Genomic DNA, 22,657 nt, shown 5'->3' with positions numbered 1-22,657 from the left:
TGTTTTATAGAAGAGTAGTCCGACCGAATACTTCTGGTACCGCCAGACCCTGGATATCAGTACTGATATCGATACTACAAATGGCTTCAATTATCGTATCGCCCTCTGCCTCCTACTCGCCTGGTTCTTCTGTTATCTGTGCATGGCAAAGGGGATCGCCTCCTCAGGAAAAGTTGTGTACGTGACGGCCACCTTTCCCTACCTTGTGCTGGTCATCTTCTTCTTCAGGGGTATCACACTAGACGGCATGCAGAATGGACTCGAACATCTCTTCACACCGGACGTAATATCTCCATCCAACTTCATTTCTTTAAAATAATTCGTAAAATATAGATAAAAATCCGGGAACCGAAACCATCCAAATTTCGTTGCAATGAAAAAGAGAGGCAACTTAAATTTTACTTAAACCTGTAAAATATGTCCGATGGTACACGAAATTTAAAGTTCAATTGTTAATAATTATTGCAAAAGTTTCTAAGAAATATTACTTTATAAAGTTATTACGTAAAATGACTAATACTTTTTACCACATATTCTTGTGAGATGACGAATGAAATGATTTTGTGTTAACAAATCTACACGATTTTGTGCTTGTAAATAATCATATTAAACTGCTGTTTTCACTTTCATTCGTTTAGTTTAAGAATTATTTCCAAAAACTAAATTCGCGAAATACAATATCCCTTATGAAGAGGTAAGAATGATGGTTATTTGACTGCTAGAAATGTTTCACATTGTTTCCACCGAGTATGATTGTTTTAAAAAGCATAAAATTACCCCAAAGAAAACATAATTTTTAAAATGAGCGAGTTTTGTTGATATAGCTCCAAATCGTTGAAGCACTCATTAGTGTACTTAAAAAGTTCAGCCAATTTTAACCACAGGCGAGTGAGTGAAGATAATTCTCTCTTTGGAAACAAATGATTTAATGTTAAACTTAGTTTTTTAAATGACTAACTTTTATTTTTAATAGAAAAGTATTATACTTTTTACTTTCATTTTTTGATTAAATAGAAAATTCAAATAAAATATGCTTTGGGAAATGTAGAATTTGATAGGTGTAATTTAGGCTGACCTGTCAAACTAAATCCTAAACTAATGTTTCCAAAAATAATGAATTTATTATTATTTTATAGTTAAAATTTTAATCTGAACAGTAATTGTTTATTTTTCTAACAGAATTACTTGAGATATTGATAAAAAAGATTATTATTAAAAAAAAATTGTGAAAACTATGAACAGGATTGTACGCAGTCAAACGATTGTTCACTTTTTAAAACTTATCTGTAATTTGAAGAGCTTACATGGCACAGAACTTGACTGTTGATTTTAAGCAATCCGCACATGAATAAATAATGTTCTTTAACAGGATTTAATTTTCAGAGTAATCTAGCCAAAAACAGAAAATACATGTGCAAAAAATAAATGGCATCCTGAATAACTTTTGATCAAATGAGCAGATTTTCAAAATAAAAGCCAATCTTAATGGTTCAAAGAGTGAAACTCAAATGTACTAATTACTTAAGTAGTGATAACTACGGACACTGTATCTAAATAAACATAGTCTGTCACAACGGATTTTTGAACCTCACAATTTGGAGGGAAGCAGCAATCTGGAAAATATGACACCGCTTTAATATTATTTTCACTTTTTGAGCTCATGTCTCTAAAACTAATAATTCAATTCAAAACATTCTTGAACCTCCTTTTGAATTTTGTTAATTCTATCATTAAATCATGAAGGAAAATTTTTTTAACAATTATTTACTTTTTTTTAATAATGTAGTCAAAAACTCTGGATTATAAGGATTACAAATTTCTACTGTATTTAAAAGTGTGTCATTTCGAACGGCATCCAAAACTTGAACAACGAAATGGGTCGTATAGTTCTTAAGAAATAAAAAATTAAAAGTACAATTTTTTTTAAGGTTGCCTAACTCACAAAAACTATTCGGCCAATTTCGTCCAAATTAGGTATTTTTTCATTCACAATTACTTAGTTTAAAATCGTGTAGGATATTGTGGATCAACTAAAAATTCTACTTTTTAATTTTTTCGAGTATATAATTAAAAATAATAATCGAGTATATAATTAAAATAATTAAAAATAATTTAAAATTATTAAAAATTGTTTTTTTTATGAAAAGAAAACGAGTTTCATAAGAAAAGTGTAAAAGAATTTCGAATTGCGCCATTAGTTTTAGAGCTATGACCAAACACTAAGAAAGGAAAATTAACATCAGGAGGCATTTGACAACTCTACTGACTAAATCAATGAGACATTATTTTCCAGATTGCTGCTACCTCGCACCCCGATATTTTGAAGATCGAAAAATTAAATCCTTAACAAAAAGTACATTCGTTTAAAGATAGTATCGGGCACCGTAACTCAATAGTAAACACTTCTCAAGTTGTTTTCATTCTTGAGATTAACACTTTAAATCGTTAAAATTGGATCCTAGTACTTGAAAATCCAATCAGTTGTTAAAAAGTTAGCGAGTTATATATCAGTACAGAACCCGTTATCCGGAAATCAGAAAACCGGAAAACCAAAAAACCGGAACGAAATTCGATAAATTTTCCCACAATTTCTAAAAAAAAATTTTTTTTTTTTCCTCATAAGATTTTAGGATTTTTCTTTCTTTTTTGAAAGATGTTTACCTTACCATCATTTCAGAAATAATCATTAGTGTATTACCTCATCGTTTTTTCTTATTTTTAAGATTATTTCAAAATTTTTTTTTTTTTTAAGTTGGGTTTAACACTAACAAAACTGCTTTTTGTAGCGATTCAGAAAACCGGAAAAATCAGTTATCTGGAATAGCGATAGTCCCGATCGTTCCGGATAATCGGTTCTCTACTGTATATATATATATATATATATATATATATTTTGTTACGAAATTATCATTAAATGGCCCAAACATTAGACTACTTTTCTGAAAATTATTGGGACCCTGTTTTCACGATAACGCTAACTCCCTCTTATTTTTGTGATTAAAGTTTAAAAATCCTATAAAAAAAAAAGATCCAAATTTATGTAATTGTGCTTATTCAAATGCTTGATTCGAAACACTTTTCATTGAGGAATGTGTTGTGTTGTAGTGGTCGAGGCTGGCAGATCCAGTAGTGTGGCTTGAAGCTGGCACCCAGATCTTTTTCTCCCTTGGATTAGCCTTCGGAGGACTGATAGCCTTTTCTTCCTATAATCCGGTACACAATAACTGCTTCCGAGACGCTATCACTGTCTCCATATGCAACTGTGGAACATCCATGTTTGCTGGAATTGTCGTCTTCTCTGTACTAGGTAATTTTTCTTTCTTTCTCACATCTTTTACACACAATTCTGTTATTTTTCAAAAACTGCGAAACTTTAAGAATTTTGATAAGTAATAAAAACATACTTAATAATATTGATATGAATTAATACGAAGTTGTTTTGTTTTTAGAAAACTGTTCGCCTGTTTTAAGATTTATGCATACATTTATATATATATATATATATATATATATATATATATATATATATATATATATATATATATATATATATATATATATATATATATATATATATATATATATATATATATATATATATATATATATATATATATATATATATATATATATATATATATATATAACAAAAAAACAATGCGAATAAATACATATCTTATGAAATAATGAGCTTTTTAAACGATTGCTTTTAGCGAATAATTTATATTATTAAAGAGGCTGTTTATTTTCACTTGAAACACTAGATTTCATACTAAAGAGGTATTTTCATTAGAAAAGTTTGCAAGAGTAGGGTAAACCAACCAGTGAAGGAACATTTCATATATATTGATCAAAAATAAGAATTTGAAAGTTTTTCTTTAGATTGATTGGGAACAATAGCTTACTGCCAAACAATAGGAAGTCATCTAGCAATGTTTCGGATTACCTGGTCAAATATACTTTTCTGGAAAAGTTTTTGAATTTGTTATTATCTCTGCAACACGTTGTTTCTTTGAAAAAATTATAAGGTGAGTGATTGTATTTGTTTGAAGTGGAATTAATTGCATGTTATAGTTTTATTTTTCTCACTGTGAAAAAGAGAATTCAAAATATAGTTATTGAAGTTACGTTTTATTTTTTTAAAGCATCATAACTTAATAAAGTACTGAGATAAGGGGTGTTTATTCACTGGATCACCAAACGATAAAAAACCAGTGAAGGAACAAATGTTCCTTTACTGGTTTTTTTTTTTTCTAAGTTAATGAAAATAAAAGATAAACTTTAATTTTCTTGTACCTTTAGTGATGTTCTGCATCAAAAGTATGTTAAAAATACGAAAAACAACTTCTATCCAGTAAGGGAACAGGCATGTTCCTTTACTGGGCATAGATTTCCCAGTGAATGAACAGTATGTGTTAATATGTTGAAACTTTAATTTTCAATTCATGATTACAAAAAAAAGTTAACATTTTCCAAGTATTTATATGTTACAACTTCAAGAATAAGCTCTTTTTCAAATATTTGCATGGCTTATAAATTCATAAAGAGCATTAAAAAATAACCAAAATTAAGTGTTCCTTTACTGGGTGTTCATTCACTGGTAAGAGGTGTTCCTTCACTTGGTCTTCTCACTACTTGTTATTTGAACCTCCAAAACTTTAAAATAATATTATGTAAGTTCTCTATAATTTTTTTACATAATTTGCAATTAGTAACAAATATGTTGACACTGTCATTTAACTAAAATTACGAATTTTGAAATTAATATGATTTTTTAAAAGGCAAGCGAAGCTTAAGTGTTCCTTCACTGGTTAGTTTACCCTACAAAAGACAAAATTAACGTTATATTTTTATAACCGGCTGCAATTGTATAATCAACAATTTACGCTCTGATTCGCATGATTGCGCATCACGCTATTATTCTCTTTGAAGTACTCCCGAATCACAATCATATACAATAACACCTCAGACCTTAACCACTGAGCTGTAATCAGTGCACACTTTTACAACTGTAATCACATAGTAACTGTTACACCTGTAATCACTTAGTAACTGTTACAACTGTAATAACTTAATAACTGCTACAACAGTAATTATTGTTACAACTGTAATCACTGTTACAACTGTAATCACTGTTACAACTGTAATCACTGTTACAACTGTAATCACTGTTACAACTGTAATCGCTTAGACGATTACTAAAACAATCCATTGCAAGTCCGTTGAAGAAGCAAATAACCAGAAAACATATTGGCATGTATCACCATTGAAAGTCAAGCTATTCTATTTCAACATTGCTGAGAAAAAATCAGTTGAAACGAATTTTTTAGATTACATTATTTCAGCACTTCTCTCTCAATATAATTTAAGATTGTGAAGCAAATGAAAAAGATCCCAAATGGTTTAATGAGTTAACAAATTAATTGTAAATTAAATGTAATCACATAGTAACTGTTACACCTGTAATCACTTAGTAACTGTTACAACTGTAATAACTTAATAACTGCTACAACAGTAATTATTGTTACAACTGTAATCACTGTTACAACTGTAATCACTGTTACAACTGTAATCACTGTTACAACTGTAATCGCTTAGACGATTACTAAAACAATCCATTGCAAGTCCGTTGAAGAAGCAAATAACCAGAAAACATATTGGCATGTATCACCATTGAAAGTCAAGCTATTCTATTTCAACATTGCTGAGAAAAAATCAGTTGAAACGAATTTTTTAGATTACATTATTTCAGCACTTCTCTCTCAATATAATTTAAGATTGTGAAGCAAATGAAAAAGATCCCAAATGGTTTAATGAGTTAACAAATTAATTGTAAATTAAATGTAATCACATAGTAACTGTTACACCTGTAATCACTTAGTAACTGTTACAACTGTAATAACTTAATAACTGCTACAACAGTAATTATTGTTACAACTGTAATCACTTAATAACTGTTACAACTGTAATCACTGTTACAACTGTAATCACTGTTACAACTGTAATCACTGTTACAACTGTAATCACTGTTACAACTGTAATCGCTTAGACGATTACTAAAACAATCCATTGCAAGTCCGTTGAAGAAGCAAATAACCAGAAAACATATTGGCATGTATCACCATTGAAAGTCAAGCTATTCTATTTCAACATTGCTGAGAAAAAATCAGTTGAAACGAATTTTTTAGATTACATTATTTCAGCACTTCTCTCTCAATATAATTTAAGATTGTGAAGCAAATGAAAAAGATCCCAAATGGTTTAATGAGTTAACAAATTAATTGTAAATTAAATGTAATCACATAGTAACTGTTACACCTGTAATCACTTAGTAACTGTTACAACTGTAATAACTTAATAACTGCTACAACAGTAATTATTGTTACAACTGTAATCACTGTTACAACTGTAATCACTGTTACAACTGTAATCGCTTAGACGATTACTAAAACAATCCATTGCAAGTCCGTTGAAGAAGCAAATAACCAGAAAACATATTGGCATGTATCACCATTGAAAGTCAAGCTATTCTATTTCAACATTGCTGAGAAAAAATCAGTTGAAACGAATTTTTTAGATTACATTATTTCAGCACTTCTCTCTCAATATAATTTAAGATTGTGAAGCAAATGAAAAAGAACCCAAATGGTTTAATGAGTTAACAAATTCTAGCACTTTGATTATAGAATTTATCTCGTTTTATCTCCAGATGAAAATTTCCATTTTTTTTTTCTCTCGCCAGGATTTAAAGCCCACAACACCCACCAGCGATGCGTAGAAGATCGTGATCTGCTGTTACGTCCGCTCTACCAGAATACTACCATCCCTCCTGTTATTCCGGAAGACGTGATAGCTCACCTTTTTGAGACTGTGCCCAATCTGCCCTACGACTTTCCAGAGTGTGACATCCAAAAAGAACTTCAAAAGGTAAATCTTCTTGTTCCTCTATTTCAGAAGTATCTTGCATGTTCGTAAAGTATTCTAGGTAAGAATGGAGCCTCACCATTTAGCAGTGGCTTCTTACTGTTATTTTTAAATAATTCTTTCGAAAAATTAAATAATATTCAAAAAAAAATCCCAGTATGAGTGTATTCAACTCGAATCAAAACTTTACTTTTAAACTATATGTACTCTCTTGCTAGAAATAATTGTCTTAGTTCTAAAAGAGCGCAAATAATTTAATATATATATATATATATATATATATATATATATATATATATATATATATATATATATATATATATATATATATATATATATATATATATATATATATATATATATATATATATATATATATATATATACGTATACGCATTGAAGGTATTTGCCCGTTATAAAAGTTCACTGACTAAGCGAGATTTTTTTACCTACAGGGATATCACAAAGAAAATCAACGAATCATTCTCAATTTTTTCATAACAGCCCAAACAATGCAACGTTAAAGTAACTTTATAAATATTAAAAAAATAGATCGCAAATGATTTTCTTTTTCGTTAAGTCCCGCAATAAATCTGACTGAATAATAATAATCTGAAAAATAACTGATCGTAAAGACACAGTTCGAAGTAGAACAGTGAAGTCAAACACCACTGGCTGCGGTCAGTAAGCGGGTAGGTGACCAGTTTGATCAGACGGCGTAGGGACAGAGGGTACACGGTATCGTTCCTCGTTACGCTATTCTACCGTAAAAAAGCTCAATTTTACACGCAGGTTCTCGGGCTACCAAAGCAGAGGATCAAAACTGTGATGGCATGTCTTCGGATCATCCTCAGTGTTGTTTCCTAGACCGTCGCCAATAACCCATTAAGCAGATCTAGTGCGACGCAAATGAGCTACAACAACAGCAACTTTTCTATACTTTAAATTTTAAATTGCTTATGTAAGTGATGCCGTGGTTGCCCAGTGGTTGGAGAATCGGTATCCGGTCGGAAGGGGCTGGGGTTCGATTCTCGATTCCGCTAAGACTCAGCAAGTACACGTGATATATGTGAACTGTGGTATCGAAAATCCTATGTTTGGTCTCTGAGTAGTACCATGGGTACAGAGATCTGGAGAAAAAATTTTTTCGCCTTCAGATTTATGTCTAAACTGAGGAAGTGGCTTCGAGAATGAAATCCCCTCTGCAGAGGATCGAAATTGTGATGGTCTGTTTTCCTATTGATGTTTCCCAGGCCGTCGCCAATAGCTACCTACTTATGCAAGTGAGAAGGAATTTGCAATAAAAGATTTCTCACGATTTATAGTTTCTTCTTATGTAACCGTCATAATGATAAACAAAACGAAGACCTCGCCATCATCATTTGCCAAAACAAATGTGAAGACTCAATAGCCGCAAATTTTTATTACAATATTCGGCTTAATGTAGATCAGAAACCAGGGTCGTTTCTTAGTTACGTCAAACGCTCAAAAGTAGTTCACTTTGTTATGGAGTACTTTCATATTTCTACAAAAATTTACAGTTCGCAAAAAAATAAATAAATAAATAAACGAACGTACTGAGACTCAGTCTTAATGGTTCGAAGGACATGACCTCAAATATGTTAATTAATAGGTGCAGATACTATTTTAAGTTACGAAACCAGACACAAAAATGTACTTTCTCTGAATAAACATTCCTTTTTTTTCGAGGGATCCGGATTTCTGACCTGCAAAATATATAATCTGGGAAATATGGTTCCAATATTTTAATCAGGAGAGTGATCAAAATTTTTTGGACTATTTAAGTTAAATTTCGCAAGATTTGGGTGTGTATTGAAAAATTTTCACTCATAATTATAAAATTCATTATATTCATATATAATTCTAAACAAAAATTAATATTTAATAATTATTTATTATTTTTATTACTATTTTATTTATTAACTAGCTGAATACCCATTCTTTGCATGGGGTTATAAAAAGAAATATAAGTATCAGTTAGTCAGTACTGAGAAACACAACGCAATCATGCTCAAAACTGGAAGCAGGCATATACCGACACAATTAAAGAGCTTGATGGAAGAACCAGGTGAACGACATTTTTAAGGGAATTAATGAATTAGATAAAATAACATAAAGTGGTTGCGTCAATGTGGGTATGTTTAATGTGACAGAACTGTTTATGCTTTCACTTTTATCTTAACGTAACTAATCCATATTAAATTTTAGTATGCTTACATGATTTTTATTTCAAATCAGACAGTGGTAAATCAAATAAAGCAAAGAATCATTAGTCCCACCTTCTAAAAAATTGGTAATAAAATAATTCGGATACAACTTCTTTTTTCGTTCTGAAAATGTCACTACCTAGCTCTTCCACTAAGTTTTTCATTTAATACAGCTGAAATAATTTTATTTATTTTTATTTAATATTATATGTTGTAATCTTCGGTGGCTTTGCGTTATTGAAGTAAGAAAAGCTCGTTGTTTATAATTTATACCATTGGAATAAAGATAAAATGCATTTGGCATGATGCTATTGCTCGCGGCTAATTCATGGTAGCTAAAATTTACCACTTTTAAGTGATTTTTCTCTGGTACATATCCCTTTTGAGGAGCCGTACAACATTTAATTCCAAAGCATAACTCTTAAAGCTACTTAGTAATGGACAATGGTGCAGTTTTAATAATCTCCAAACATATAAGTGTAACATTTATACCTATATCAGTATATTTGGTATTTATTAATAACCCGTCAACATTTGAGTTTATACGTATTCGTCAGCGTCAGCCAGCTAAAGTTAAATTTTAAAAAAGATAAAATTAAAAAAAACAAACATTAGAACTGTATGAGGATTTTGGAGCTTGACCGTTTCTCTATCTGACCTTTAATTTGCCGTTAAAATATTTATAAGTGGTGATGAAAAAAGTTATTTTAATTCTAATTCATTAAAATATTAATACACTATTTTAGCTACCACTGGAAAAAAACATATTCTGAAACTGCGGAAAACCCGCTGTGGAATTCTTATTTAGACCAATTCGCCAATAACCATAATACCAGTAGTACATATTACCGTCAGTGATACATATGAATGAAGCGTTAGCTGTGAATGGCGATTTTTTAAGGTTTACTTAAATGAATTCTCTATTAATCTTTCTTCCATGAGCTTAGCTTTCTAACACATGTCTTATTTTATTTTATTTCAATTAATACCCATTATCAGTATTAATTGAGCATTGGTGTCAGATTTTTCACGGTTACCCAAAATGCGAATAAGTATCTTTTTCCTAATTTTTGCTTTTTAGTTCAGAAGTTACTTTTTATTGTTTCAATTAGTACATATTGCCTACATTAATTAAGCATCATTGCCGTCAATGATAGTATGACGATTTACGGTTCTTCTAGACCAAGGGTCGCCAAACTTTTTTGGTCATCGACCCCTATATAATTTTTCGAAATCGCTATCGACCCCCATAAAAGTAATTTTCTGCTAATTAAAATAAAACTCTATTAGATACTGTGTCTGTACATTTATTTTATTATTTTAAACATTTATTAAAGTAATAGTACAATGTGTAACAATAGTTTTATGAAAAATATATTATTGTTGAAGTTTAAATACCTTAATATTTATTAAATAATAAATAATTATAAATAAGTAATTATAAATAAGTAATTATAAATAAGTAATTATAATTAAGTAATTATAAATAAGTAGAAATAATAAGTAAAGTAACTACAGAATTATTGCTTCTTAATCAATGAGATAGGTGTGTCTGGTGTTTTTTTGCAGGGTTCGCTATATTGGGTTCGACATTGGTCAATTTTAATCTTAAATCCCCTCGAAACTCCACATTTAATTTATTTCTGCACCTAGTTAAGATTGAATTTACGTGACTGAAACCGGCTTTGACCATATAGGAACTTGGAAATGCTAGCATGAATGGCTGAGCTATTTTGTAAAATTTTACATAATTTTGCATTGTATTTATAGTTGTCTAAAATTTGCATACTCTTAAATTTTAAAAAAACGTCTTTGCATCAAGATCCGATAATAATTCAGCAAGCTCATCTTGCAGATCAATGTCCACATTTTCAATTTGAGCAGAAAATGGCACAATAATCTAATCAGGGATGTCAATGTTTTCCAAATCAACAAAGCGCAGTTTAAAATCATCGCTCAATTTTTGAAGATGACCTGTATATATTTCCAAGTCTTCTTCTTTTATTTCTAATTGTCGCGGATTTGAAAAATATTGATAATCCTTACGTAGCAATGAAAATCTAAATAAATTTAATTTTACTTGGAAGCCTAGCGGTATCGTTCGAACTTCGATTATTGCTACATCTTTTCCTTGCAGCTTTATTTGGACATCAAAAAATTTTGTCAAATAAGTCCTCTAAATAAAAAATATGGTTCTTATTGTTTTGGAGTTCATCACTCAGAACAGGAATTATTTCACTGAGAAATTCGGTCGTGGAGTCAAATAATTCAACGAGCCTTTGCAAGCATACACCTCTAGACAACCATCTAACTTCGGTGTGCAGAAGTAATTGGTTAAATAACTCGTCGTTTTCCTCACAAAGTTTGGAAAATAATCTCGATTCAAGAGGTTGGGCTTTAATTTGATTGATAAACTTCATACAAAGCTGTAAAGCTTTATGTAACTCTGGACTCAGATATTTTGCTACTAAGTTGTTTCTATGCAACACACGATGAATAGTGCGTATATCGGGCACTTTTTCTTTGAGAAATGTAGCAAAACCTCGGTAACGCTTTATCATAGCAGGTGCCCCATCTGTGGCTATCGCTATTATATTTTCAAGCGGAATATCATATTTATTTAAATATTTGTATAAGCATCTAAAAATTGTCTCTCGTTTTCCATTTGTTTCAAAATATTTAGCAAATAAAAATTCATTAATGACTTGTCCTTTTATTTTACTGAAATATCTAACGTACACCATAAGAATAGCAGAAACGCCAAAAACAGATTCATCAAGTTGAATAGAGAACTTGCAATTTTTTACGCCGTTTTACAGAATTTGCACTTAATGGCAATGACCTTAAAACATTAACGTAGTCTCTTTTCATTACATCCTCAATGACGTCTTTAATTGCAGGTATAACAATTTCTTCAGCGATTGTGTGTGGTTTCCCTCTCTCTGTATATTAAGCGAAATCTTGAACGAAACTATTAATCCTCCTTCAGTTTCAACTTCAGTAGACTGCTTCATAAACTTCTTATAGTGGGTCGAAATGTGAATTTTCCTTAAGTTTTTTGAAAAATTCAAGTTCTTTATTTTTTTTACTTGAGTGAACCCTATCAAGTTTATCTTTCATTTTTGACTGTTTCATGCAGTCATTTCCAAAAGTTTTTTCGCATAGAAGACACATAGGAATCGTTTCATTTGTTTGTTATAAATGTCTGATGCTAAGTCAATTATAAAAAAAATCACAAATTTTACATACTCAATTAGGTATGTGTGATTTGCGTATTAAGAACTGTTTTTTCTTTGACCCCAAATCGACCCTTCCGATTCGGATCGACCCCCATTCGACCCCCTGGCTCAGATCGACCCCCGCTTTTGCTAAATAGACCCCTGGGGGTCTATATAGACCACTTTGGCGACCTCTGTTCTAGACAAATAAATACCTTTTCTCCATTACTTTTGTTTTCTAATACATAGCTTATTTCCTTTATTTCAATATGCATGTATTACCTTAATTAACTGAGCATCATTGGCGTAAATAAGCCTTACTGGCGTCGATTTTTATGCTTCTCCTAAACGAATTAGTACCACTTTCCCATTAATTTTGCTTTTTAATGCATAATTTTTTTTTCTATTCCATTACCGTTGACTTTAAATAAGTAATGTTTTAGAAATACGTTTAAAGAAATTAATATAAATAAAATAAAAGCGCGAGGTATCAGACAAATTATAAATTTGGTGATGCAGAAAACGCATGCTACCAAGTAATAATCATTGAATTTATCTTACATTCGCGATCGTAACGCTTGAATACGCCTTCTAGCTGGGACTTTCTATTCAGGTTTTTATTTACTAAGTTTTCATTTAGTTCTATTAGAAGCAATGGTAGAGAAGAACGCTTTTTTAGCAACAAATAAGAAGCAAAATTTCCTTAAGGAAAACGCGAAAGAACTTAAAAGACGGTCCAGAACATTGGTAAAACATTTGGAAACAGAATGCTTCCAACATTTGAAGAACAATTTCTCAGTGACTTTTCCCTTTCCATAATCAACAAACTTACCTTCCGATTTCGTGATCGCATACTGTTAAAGATGTGTGTATTAAGGTAAATACATTTGATTTGTCTTCAATTCATTATAAATTAAAGGGAAGTTATTTCATTCTTCATTGCTTACTTCATTCCAATGAATAAATGTGATCTCAGAGAGTGCAGAATTGTAATTGTTATCGAATATTCTTCTTCTTTATAGAATAGTATATATTTCTGTATTTATTCTGCATCTAATGGTATAACATTATGTGTTTATGTATACTTCGTACATATTTTAATGTTTGAAGTAATATGACTCAGAAAAGTATGGAATGTATGTAAAGTTTAAATAGACCTTTCATATTAAATCATTAAATTCAATTGAACGATTTCGCAGGCATTAGGTTTTAACTCTGTTACGAAGATATATATTTTTTTCTGTTTATTTACAAATATTTTTCCGATGTGTTTTGGGTGTTCCTTCTCTAAAAAAAGACATTCATTTTTATATGTATAAAATAGTCGAAAAAAATTTAATACCTTAAGGTATACAATTTTTATATCATTTTGAAGAATGTAATTTTATAAGGCAAAATAAAAATAATCAAATGAAATCAATTGAATAGTTCTAAGAAATCGAATTTTTTTAAAAAAAATTTATGTTTAAAATAAATCGTCTGCTCTAATTAATTGGCGTATTCGAGGTCATCTCCGTAAATCAAAATTATTATTATTATTTAAATTTTTTTCTTGGCTTAGTACGTGAAAATCTGATCATCATATCAAAAATTATTTCGGGCGTTTATTTTTTTGCTCACTATACTGTTAAAAGGTTTTTGTGTCAATCTGTAAGCATTTTAACATTTCTCCTCCTCCCCTTACGTCAGCCTATTGCTAATCTATTCTTTTTATTTCAGAGTGCGTCCGGAACGGGTCTCGCATTTATTGCTTTCACGGAAGCTATCAACCAATTCCCAGGAGCGCCCTTCTGGTCTGTCCTCTTCTTCCTGATGCTCTTCACCCTCGGAATAGACTCTCAGTTCGGCACCTTAGAAGGAGTCATAACCTCTATAGTCGACATGAAACTCTTTCCCAACGTTCGAAAAGAAATACTCACTGGTATTGGAACAATCATCACCTTTATAAAAGTTCCAATCTTAATGCTTCAAAGTTGTAACTTTGAGGTCACATATATTCTTCTTTCACGGCTGTATGAAAAGGGATTTTCTGACTTAAGCCAAAGAAGGCTTGCTTTCATAGGCATAACGTTAACTTGTCCCCGTGTATAAACGGAAAACAACATTCAGGGGGCACAGCAGAGAGAATATTCTTGAAACAGGTTTGAACCTTAGAGGAGATATTAGTAAATCTCTTCTCTAAGGTTTGAACCCACCTCTATACCCTCAGCTACTGGGATTGAGAAGAAAGAAATTTCTTTTATGGTTGGTCTATTGGTGATCGATCGAAATCGGCTAGAAGTGGCACAAAGTACAACTCTTTACCTATGGCAACATTTCGCACGATTTCATCATTAGCGTGTGAATCCGCCATCTGGGGAGAACACCGGTTCCAATGTCTTGACCCTTCTCTCTCCCCCTCTTCTCAGTTGTATAGGAATGTACTCTGTTATTTTCCCCTTTCTTAATATTTATCGTATTTAATTGTCAGAAACACTTTTTTAAAACTTCCACGACGTTTTCTTTTTGAACTATAGTTTTCAGTTCCATATAGTTTCCTAGCTTAAAGTTTTTTAATCTATTTGAAAATCAAGAGTTCCATCTCCTACGACTCTCCACACGCTAATGCGAAGTGTTCCATAGGTAGAGAATTCTACCAACACCTCCTAGCAGTAGAAAGGCCTCAGCACGGATCAATTTAGTAGTCCGATGTGACGAAGTTAACTGTGCAGTAGACGAAAAATGTCATTACGTTAGGGGTACTAAGCTGCGCAGTGGTTGAAAATACAAAATATGTCATTACGTTCGGACTACTAAGGGATATTTATGGTAACCCGTGCTGAGGCCTGTTCTTTCTAGGAGATGTTGGTTCTACTCTACGCCACCTGTAGCCCATTTCGATCGCCAATAGTCAATCGCCAATAGTAGAGGAAGTCCATTAGTTTCGTCTTGTATTTCAAACACATTCATAAATTTTAAGTAAGGGAACTATATGGAACTCAACAGCTTATTAAACTTAAATAAAGCGTCGTTGAAACTTTAAAAAACTTTTTGACAAAATAATATGAAAAGGAAAAATAATGTACAACATACAACTGAACAGAGAAAGAGATTGAAAAAGGGAGGGTCAAGACGTAGAACCGGTCATTTCCCCAGATGGCTTGTTCAAACTTGTTGTGATCACGAATTTCTGCACTATTTATTAATATTACTGTACTATTTATTTTCTTTGATAATTCATTTATATTATCGTATATAGTGTATTATATAGTTTAGCCAATCAACAACCGATTCAGATGACGTAGCTCTTGACTGTCACTTTGCTTCTTATGATGATGACAAGATCACACTGACGTCAGCTTAATATGATATTCTCTTATTAGCACGTCGGAGGGAGTTAGTTTGCCTGGTGAAACGTTTCTTTCTCCATCTGCCGATTCCGAATGGATTAAGCGTGCTAACTATTCAAGTTTCAGACTAATCAAGTTTCAAACACACAAAAACTTTTTTTTTCAATATTTTTTTTCTCGACAGATTTGAACATTCAACTATGAAAATATTGTGGGTAGCCGCAATCTGGGAAATGTAATCCCAATTTTTCAGTCAAAAAAGCGGTTTAAAGTTTGAGTCCCTTAATGTTAGTTTCACTTTTTGCGCATTTGTCATATCTCTGGAATTGATGAAGTTAATTGAATCAAAAGATAATTTTCATATAAAAATAATTTTAATAATTACGTATTGTTTATTCATTTTATAAAATTAAAAAAAAAACTATATTTGTGAGACATTCATATCATTTTGAACAATGCAATTTTAATTAACGACGTTCAAAATTTGAACAAAATCGGACTGAAAGTTTCTGGAATTATAATATTTCAAAAAAACTGTAATATTAAACCTTTAATTCTCCAATACTAATTGACCGATTTCGCACAAATTTTGTGTGTCGTCATTTAAAATTACAAAGCTTGAATGAACTTAAAATTTACCTACACCTTACAATTCAAAAAAATTTTGATTCCTATTAAATAAAATAATAAATATAAAATCTTCTCGCAGTGTAGCAAAGTACGCATAAAGTGTCGTTTAGATTAAAAGCCTCCTAACTAAACTATTGGGACCATATTTTGTTTGCAACGAAACTCAAATCCTTCTAAAATAGGTACGCTTATTCAAAGTAAGTCTGATTCCCTAACTATATAGTTAGCAAAAACTAATTGACATATTTAAGGTCAGCATAACGATTTGCACTTAGTTCGTGAAAGATCATCATAAAAAAAGTTATTTAACGTGATATCTTTTTTTATTTGCATACAGCACGTATACAGCCACCAAAACTTTTTAACTTAATTTTTTTCTAAAACCTCATTAACCTCTGAATTATTGCAAATAGTGATATTAACTTAGAGATTAAGTGACCTTTTCTTAGAATTTGTTTGTTGCTTGTTAATGAGTAATTATTATTGCAGGCGTAACTTGTCTTCTGTGTTTCTTCCTGTCTTTGATATTTGCTCAGGGTGGTGGTAATTATGTCTTCACCTTATTCGACAACTTCAGTGGAAACTTTCCTCTCCTCATAGTCGCCCTCTTTGAATGCATTGCCATATCCTACGTCTACGGACTCAGAAGGTAATTTCAAATCCCTTTGGTAAACCGTGTAGAGCTAAGCGCAAATGGGGCTAGGGGATAAAATTCGTCGCAAGACTTCCGGTTTACTACTTCCGACTCATTTTTATGCCTAAGCTTCAAAACACACAGCATCCAATATTATTATAGTTGTAGTGTTTACAATATAACGCGTTCCTTCAATCTAATTTTCAACGACACTAACAACAAAGGAATTCGAAAGACTCCGCAAGCCTGCTATGATGCTACCGAAAAAATAGCAAACAGCGTTATTTTACACAAATATAGCCAAATAAGCGATAACCCTCAAAACATGGCTAACCTTTACACTATCTTTATCCAGTGGTATTAATTTCGTAAAAATTTGTTTTTTGCTCTTGGCCTGTTAGAATTTATAAATTACAGAAAACTCTCGTAAATGGTAAAATTACGCGTAAATTTAGACACAAATCACAATAATAAAAGTTCTTAGAATGTTAAGCCTATTAACGCATCGCCTCGTGAGCATAACAGTGGAAGTTTTCTAAATTTCTTCCGGTTTTAGGAAATTTGTTATTGTTTACATTCAGTCAACCATCCATTATAGTTTGTCTAAAGTAAGAACTCCCCCAGCTATTCGCCTGGACCCGTGGCGATAATTATGGTAACGAGATATAACTATTTAAAGTAGGGGTCACTGTTAGAGACAAGTTTTGGCTCGGATCAGCTAGAGAAAGGTAATCTTTTTCTCTGGTCTATTGTGTTAGAGTGAAGAAAGGCTACCGTCCCAGAAATGCGCTATTCTTGTTTCCATAGCAGCAGTCGGTCTCAGATTTTGTGGCAGATGGAGTTTTTACCGTAGACAAACTATACACCCTGCACCATAGAACTCATAGAACTTCTCATAACTAACATTTTCAGCACACGTATGTGTTGTGGGTTATAGCAGTGTTTCTTACCCCGAACAGATAAAGATTTAGCACACTCACATACTATTCCACATGCTCCAGTACTTTGGTTCTGCTCAAACTGTGTAGAAAACCTAAATTGTTTTGTGTTTCCTCGCAGATCTTACGTACATGAGCATGTTACCTAAAAGACCTCTCTAATATCCAGGTGATCCTTATAGGTTCAGCGATGACATCGAGTTGATGACCGGACGGCGTCCTAGCTATTACTGGTTGTTCTGTTGGAGGTACGTAGCTCCGGCTACTATGATCACCATCCTCTGTTGTTCATTTGTAAAGATAGCCTCTGAAGGAAGTGGATACGAAGCATGGGATAAGGAAACCGTAAGTCACATTCTATTGAAATACAAGATCCACAACTCATTATACGAAAAATCGAAAAGAAACTCACAAAATAAGTTAGTAAAGTTTGAGAATATTTTAAACTTTTGCAAGTATTTGTATTACCGTTATGGAGGGGACGAGAGAGAATTCGTGGGGTTGCAAACAGGATTCGAACCTAGGACTTCCATGGTCATAGCAAGAAATGCAATAACTATAGTGTAAAATATTGTACACTCCCGACCAATGAACGATAAGTCTGAACAGTGCCGCACTAAGCGTACGCTGGGCCCTAGGCCATTCAAATTTTTGAGGCTCTAACATTAAATTTTTTTTCCCGTATATTTTTTATTTATTCAAATATAAAAGTATTTATCTATCTTTTCATTTATGAAAGCATATTTAAAATAATAATAAATAATAATAAATTGAATTTTACTTTATTTTGTTAAATTAGAACTAAAAAATAATCATAACATTCTATAATCATAACATATATACTTGAAATTGATTTTTTTTCTAAATCATTGTTTTTATTAATTTTTTGAAATTTATTCTCAAAAAATCCATTTTAAGGGGCCCCTAATCATGGGGACCCCAGGTCATGGCCTAATGGTTAATCCGACACTGAGTCTGAATCGTTATCAGTCATGAGCATTTCACCAGACTAAAAGGCCTCGTGGTAATGAGTGAACTCGCCTTACCAATGCAGTTCGAACCTCAAGCGATTTGTAGACTCAAGCGATTTGCTGGTCGAATCAAAGTCGATGTAAAGTCGTGAACGGAACGTCGTGGGGAACGATGTAAAGTCGTGAAGTGCTGTCGAAAAGAGAGATAGTTGCGTTGCGTGTTCGAGTGTCCAACGACAATTACACTGGTGAAATAAATTAAGAGAATTTGCGCATAATTTATCGAATTTCATGAAAAGAATTGAACTGAATGTAAAACCGCTGCTTTTAGACAAAAATGCAAATCTTGTACGTCATACGTGTGCGTAAGCGTACACGTGAGTAGGCGGAGCCAGTAGAGAAACAGGCCTTATAAGTGGTGCGAGTAAGTTAAGACTCACTTCTTTCGCTACCACACCTTCGGCGCGAATTTCATGGTGTTATTTTGCAGCATTTGATTAAATTCAAATTGTAACAGTTAAAATGAGTAACCACCAACTTTTAGTTGGTGGAATGAGGCGTTGAATTGTGGGGAGGCTAGAAGCAGACCAATCTCAGATCTAGATTTGTAGAGAGTTCAATTTAACACCCAGCGTCGTATGTAACTTATGGAAACAGTTCCAGGATACCGGATCCATCAAAAGAAAGCCTGCCCAAGGTCGTCCGAGAGCCACGATGGCCAGAGAAGATCACCATTTGTCCACTATAGCGAGGCGTAACAGAAAAGCTATTCAGCTCTCTCCTGACTTGTATGCAGCCACAGAAACTCGGGTATCAAGGGTGACTGTGTCCAAACGACTTCATGAGAGAGCGTTGTTTGCAAGAAGACCTGCTGTGTGCGTCCCGCTCTCTTCCGTGAACAGGAGAGTCCGTTCAGCATGGTGCACAGAACATAGAGATTGGAGTATCGATCCAAGGGTGACCGTTCTCTTCACTGATGAGTTCCAGTTCAGCCTAAACACCGATTCTCGCCGTACGTTCATATGGAGAGACCCAGGGACCCGCCACCTACAATCCAATATCCGCAAAATCGACGACTACGGCGGATCAGGTTAGATAGTCGCATAACTTTCCATGTTTTTGAAAAAGGATCTGTGACTGGTGTGAGGTATAGGGATGCGGTCTTGGAGCCCTATATTCGCTTTTCTCAGGGGTACAGTTGACCCTGAGTTTATTTTGATGGACGATAACGCGAGACCACATAAGTTAGCGAAGTTATATGGGGTCTTAACCTTTTTGACCCATAACAGACTACCACAAAAATATTATTATTTTTTTTATTATTATTGCGAGTTGCAATTTTTTCAAAACGATACAAAGGGAAAAGGGAATGTACACTAGTAGAGGATGCGTGCGTCTCAACGAGTGCTTGTGTCGTGCCCCGGCATTCCTTGGGAACAACTGTGCTCAGTTGCAGCTATGTAGATAAACTCTACGGTCAGCTCTGTGTCTTTAAAATGTTCAAATTTAACAAAAAGTCCGGTACGCACGAGATGCTGCCGGTGATGCGTTTTAAGTCGGCATAAAATCTGTCTGCTGCATGCATTCACTAACAGATTCGTGAAGCTACGATTTGTGAAGTAGCAAAATTCCCTAAAATGCTGACTGGGAGTTTTGTTATTCTATGACAATGAGTCTCTCTGCATCTCAGTTCCGAACTTTATTGGACTCTTTTGGTTGGGAAGTTTCGGACCTCCCCTCCTTACAGCCCAGATCTTGCGCTGAGTGATTTTCCGATATTTCAAGCATCATTTTGGCGGCAATCATTACAACGATGAGAAATACGTGAAAATTGCCGCGACCTCTTGCTTAACGGAGCAGGTGGCAAATTTGTATGAAGAGGGTATTCTAAATGTAGTTGTAAGGTATGATATGTATTTAAACAAACTTGGCAACTATGCTGAAAAAAGAGAAACGTATGTAGAATCTGAGAATAAATTTGCTTCTAAAAAATTTTCTCTTGTTTGGTTTTTATTTTCAAACGGTTCTTACTTAAAAAACAACTCTCGTAACCTTTATTCGATGAATGAGATATTCGAGTAGGAAGTTTTTTGAAGATTGGACGGGGTTTACGTCACAGTTTTTAGGGGTGGAGGAAAGTGGTTATTTTCTAAATCGTATTTGCAGGCTTAAATGGGGGGGGGAAGGCATTTAATTTTTACTTTTGGTGAAAATGATCTTCCAAATCTTATTTGCAGGCAACAACAGTGGGGAAAGAATGGCCTGGCTGGTGTCACTTCGTGATTGCATTGTTGATACTAATGGCTGCTATATGGATTCCGTTGGTAGCATTGCTCCGTGCTTGCGGCATTCGTCTGCTGCCAGACGAGGAACCTTCCTGGTTCCCTGCAGACGAACTCAGGGACTTCCACAACATCATTCCCCACAAGGTGACCAACCTCGAGAAGTGCCTCTTCTGCATACGTGAAGACCATGATCCAGAAGACATGTGATCAACACTAACAAAAAAAAGAATGGTCGTTTGCCAAAAGATTTTACTAATTATTATTTGTTTACTCACTCACTTTGCCTAGAAATAAACTTTAGAGATTTAGAATTTAATCAGCGAATCTTGATATCAGAAAGTAAAATAGTCTTTAAGCATTTATCACTATCTGGAGAGAAGATCCATCCTAATATACACAATAATTATCTGAATAAAGACAATTTCTAAGTGATGTTGGAAAAGAAATCGCATTTCATATTATAAGATATATGTATATATTTATAGGACTCAATTTGCATGTGTAAAAAAAGGAACCATAACATATCGGAGTATAACATATGGTAATTTTCCATTAAAAAAAAAGAGGTGCAGGTTTTGTAACTAGAAATGCTGTTTTAAATTTAGATATACAATAGGGCGAAAATTAGTTGGTAAGAAATAGCATTTAGTTACATAATTTTAATAATTTCATTATTAAATTTTCGTTTAAATTCGACAGGGTTTTAACTAATCGTATTAACACATTCAAGCCAATTTTAAAATTAGTATTAAATACAGAGAATATATTTGAATATGATGGTAAATAAAAAATAAAATAAGGACAATAACTTAAATGACGACTTTATAATCGTTACTAGTTAATCAAATAATAAATTTTGAGAATAAACTTATTGTTGAACTTATTGTTTATTTTCATACTATTCAAAATTTAAGAAAACAGTTCCTAATAAGCAATATTACAAAAATAAATTTAATTATAACTTTCATATTAGTTACAACTATTTCACAAGCAATTTTTGCTCAAGAAGTGAAAAAAAATATATGGTGTAAAAATTGCATCAAATTTGAGCATTTTATTTGGTGTCCTTTACATGGTATTCTGCTTCCTTTTTTTGTTGAATTTGCAATCTCTTGTTCTTTTGCGTTCTTTCGTCCTATCCCTTTGTAATATACGGTCGCATTGAAGCCGAATCTCTTGATTTTCGCTGAAGATTTTATTTTTAAAGTGATAACAAAACGAAAACTTTAATATCCTTAATAACATTATTATTAAATTTTCGTTAAAATTGAACAAGTTTTTAATTAATCGTATTAACACATTCACGAATTCAAAAAGTGCTTAAGAACAGCAGCTTTGCAGTCGGTCTTATTTACAACGGGAATATTTCATTAAAACCAAATTAGCATAATTTATTAAAAGCAGAAGCTATGTTGAACAAAAATGAACCGAAAAATGTTTAAAAACGCTTTTAACCTTCATTGTCATTTATTTACAAAAATGAGGGAGCGAGAGAGTCTT

At 32.6% G+C, this 22,657-nt stretch overlaps 1 protein-coding gene across 1 annotated transcript in view; it reads left to right on the top strand.

The window, feature by feature from the left end:
- Nucleotides 1-21,953, top strand: part of LOC107445214 (sodium-dependent neutral amino acid transporter B(0)AT3) — a 49,171-nt gene extending 27,218 nt beyond the window's left edge. Inside the window, exons 4-10 of the mRNA XM_016059563.4 lie at nt 11-283; nt 3,106-3,307; nt 6,743-6,927; nt 14,090-14,291; nt 16,819-16,978; nt 18,084-18,246; nt 21,110-21,953. Coding sequence (XP_015915049.1) covers nt 11-283; nt 3,106-3,307; nt 6,743-6,927; nt 14,090-14,291; nt 16,819-16,978; nt 18,084-18,246; nt 21,110-21,364 — 1,440 coding nt within the window. The 3' untranslated portion in view covers nt 21,365-21,953. The remainder of the gene's footprint in view (nt 1-10; nt 284-3,105; nt 3,308-6,742; nt 6,928-14,089; nt 14,292-16,818; nt 16,979-18,083; nt 18,247-21,109) is intronic.
- Nucleotides 21,954-22,657: the final 704 nt, after the last annotated feature.

The sequence above is a fragment of the Parasteatoda tepidariorum genome, chromosome 10 (genome assembly GCF_982258835.1).
Source record: "Parasteatoda tepidariorum strain Cologne lab strain chromosome 10, Ptep-v5.0, whole genome shotgun sequence".
Classification (NCBI taxonomy): Eukaryota; Metazoa; Arthropoda; class Arachnida; order Araneae; family Theridiidae; genus Parasteatoda; species Parasteatoda tepidariorum.
The sequence above is the reverse complement of the archived record's forward strand: the minus strand, read 5'-3'. Positions and strand labels throughout refer to the sequence as shown.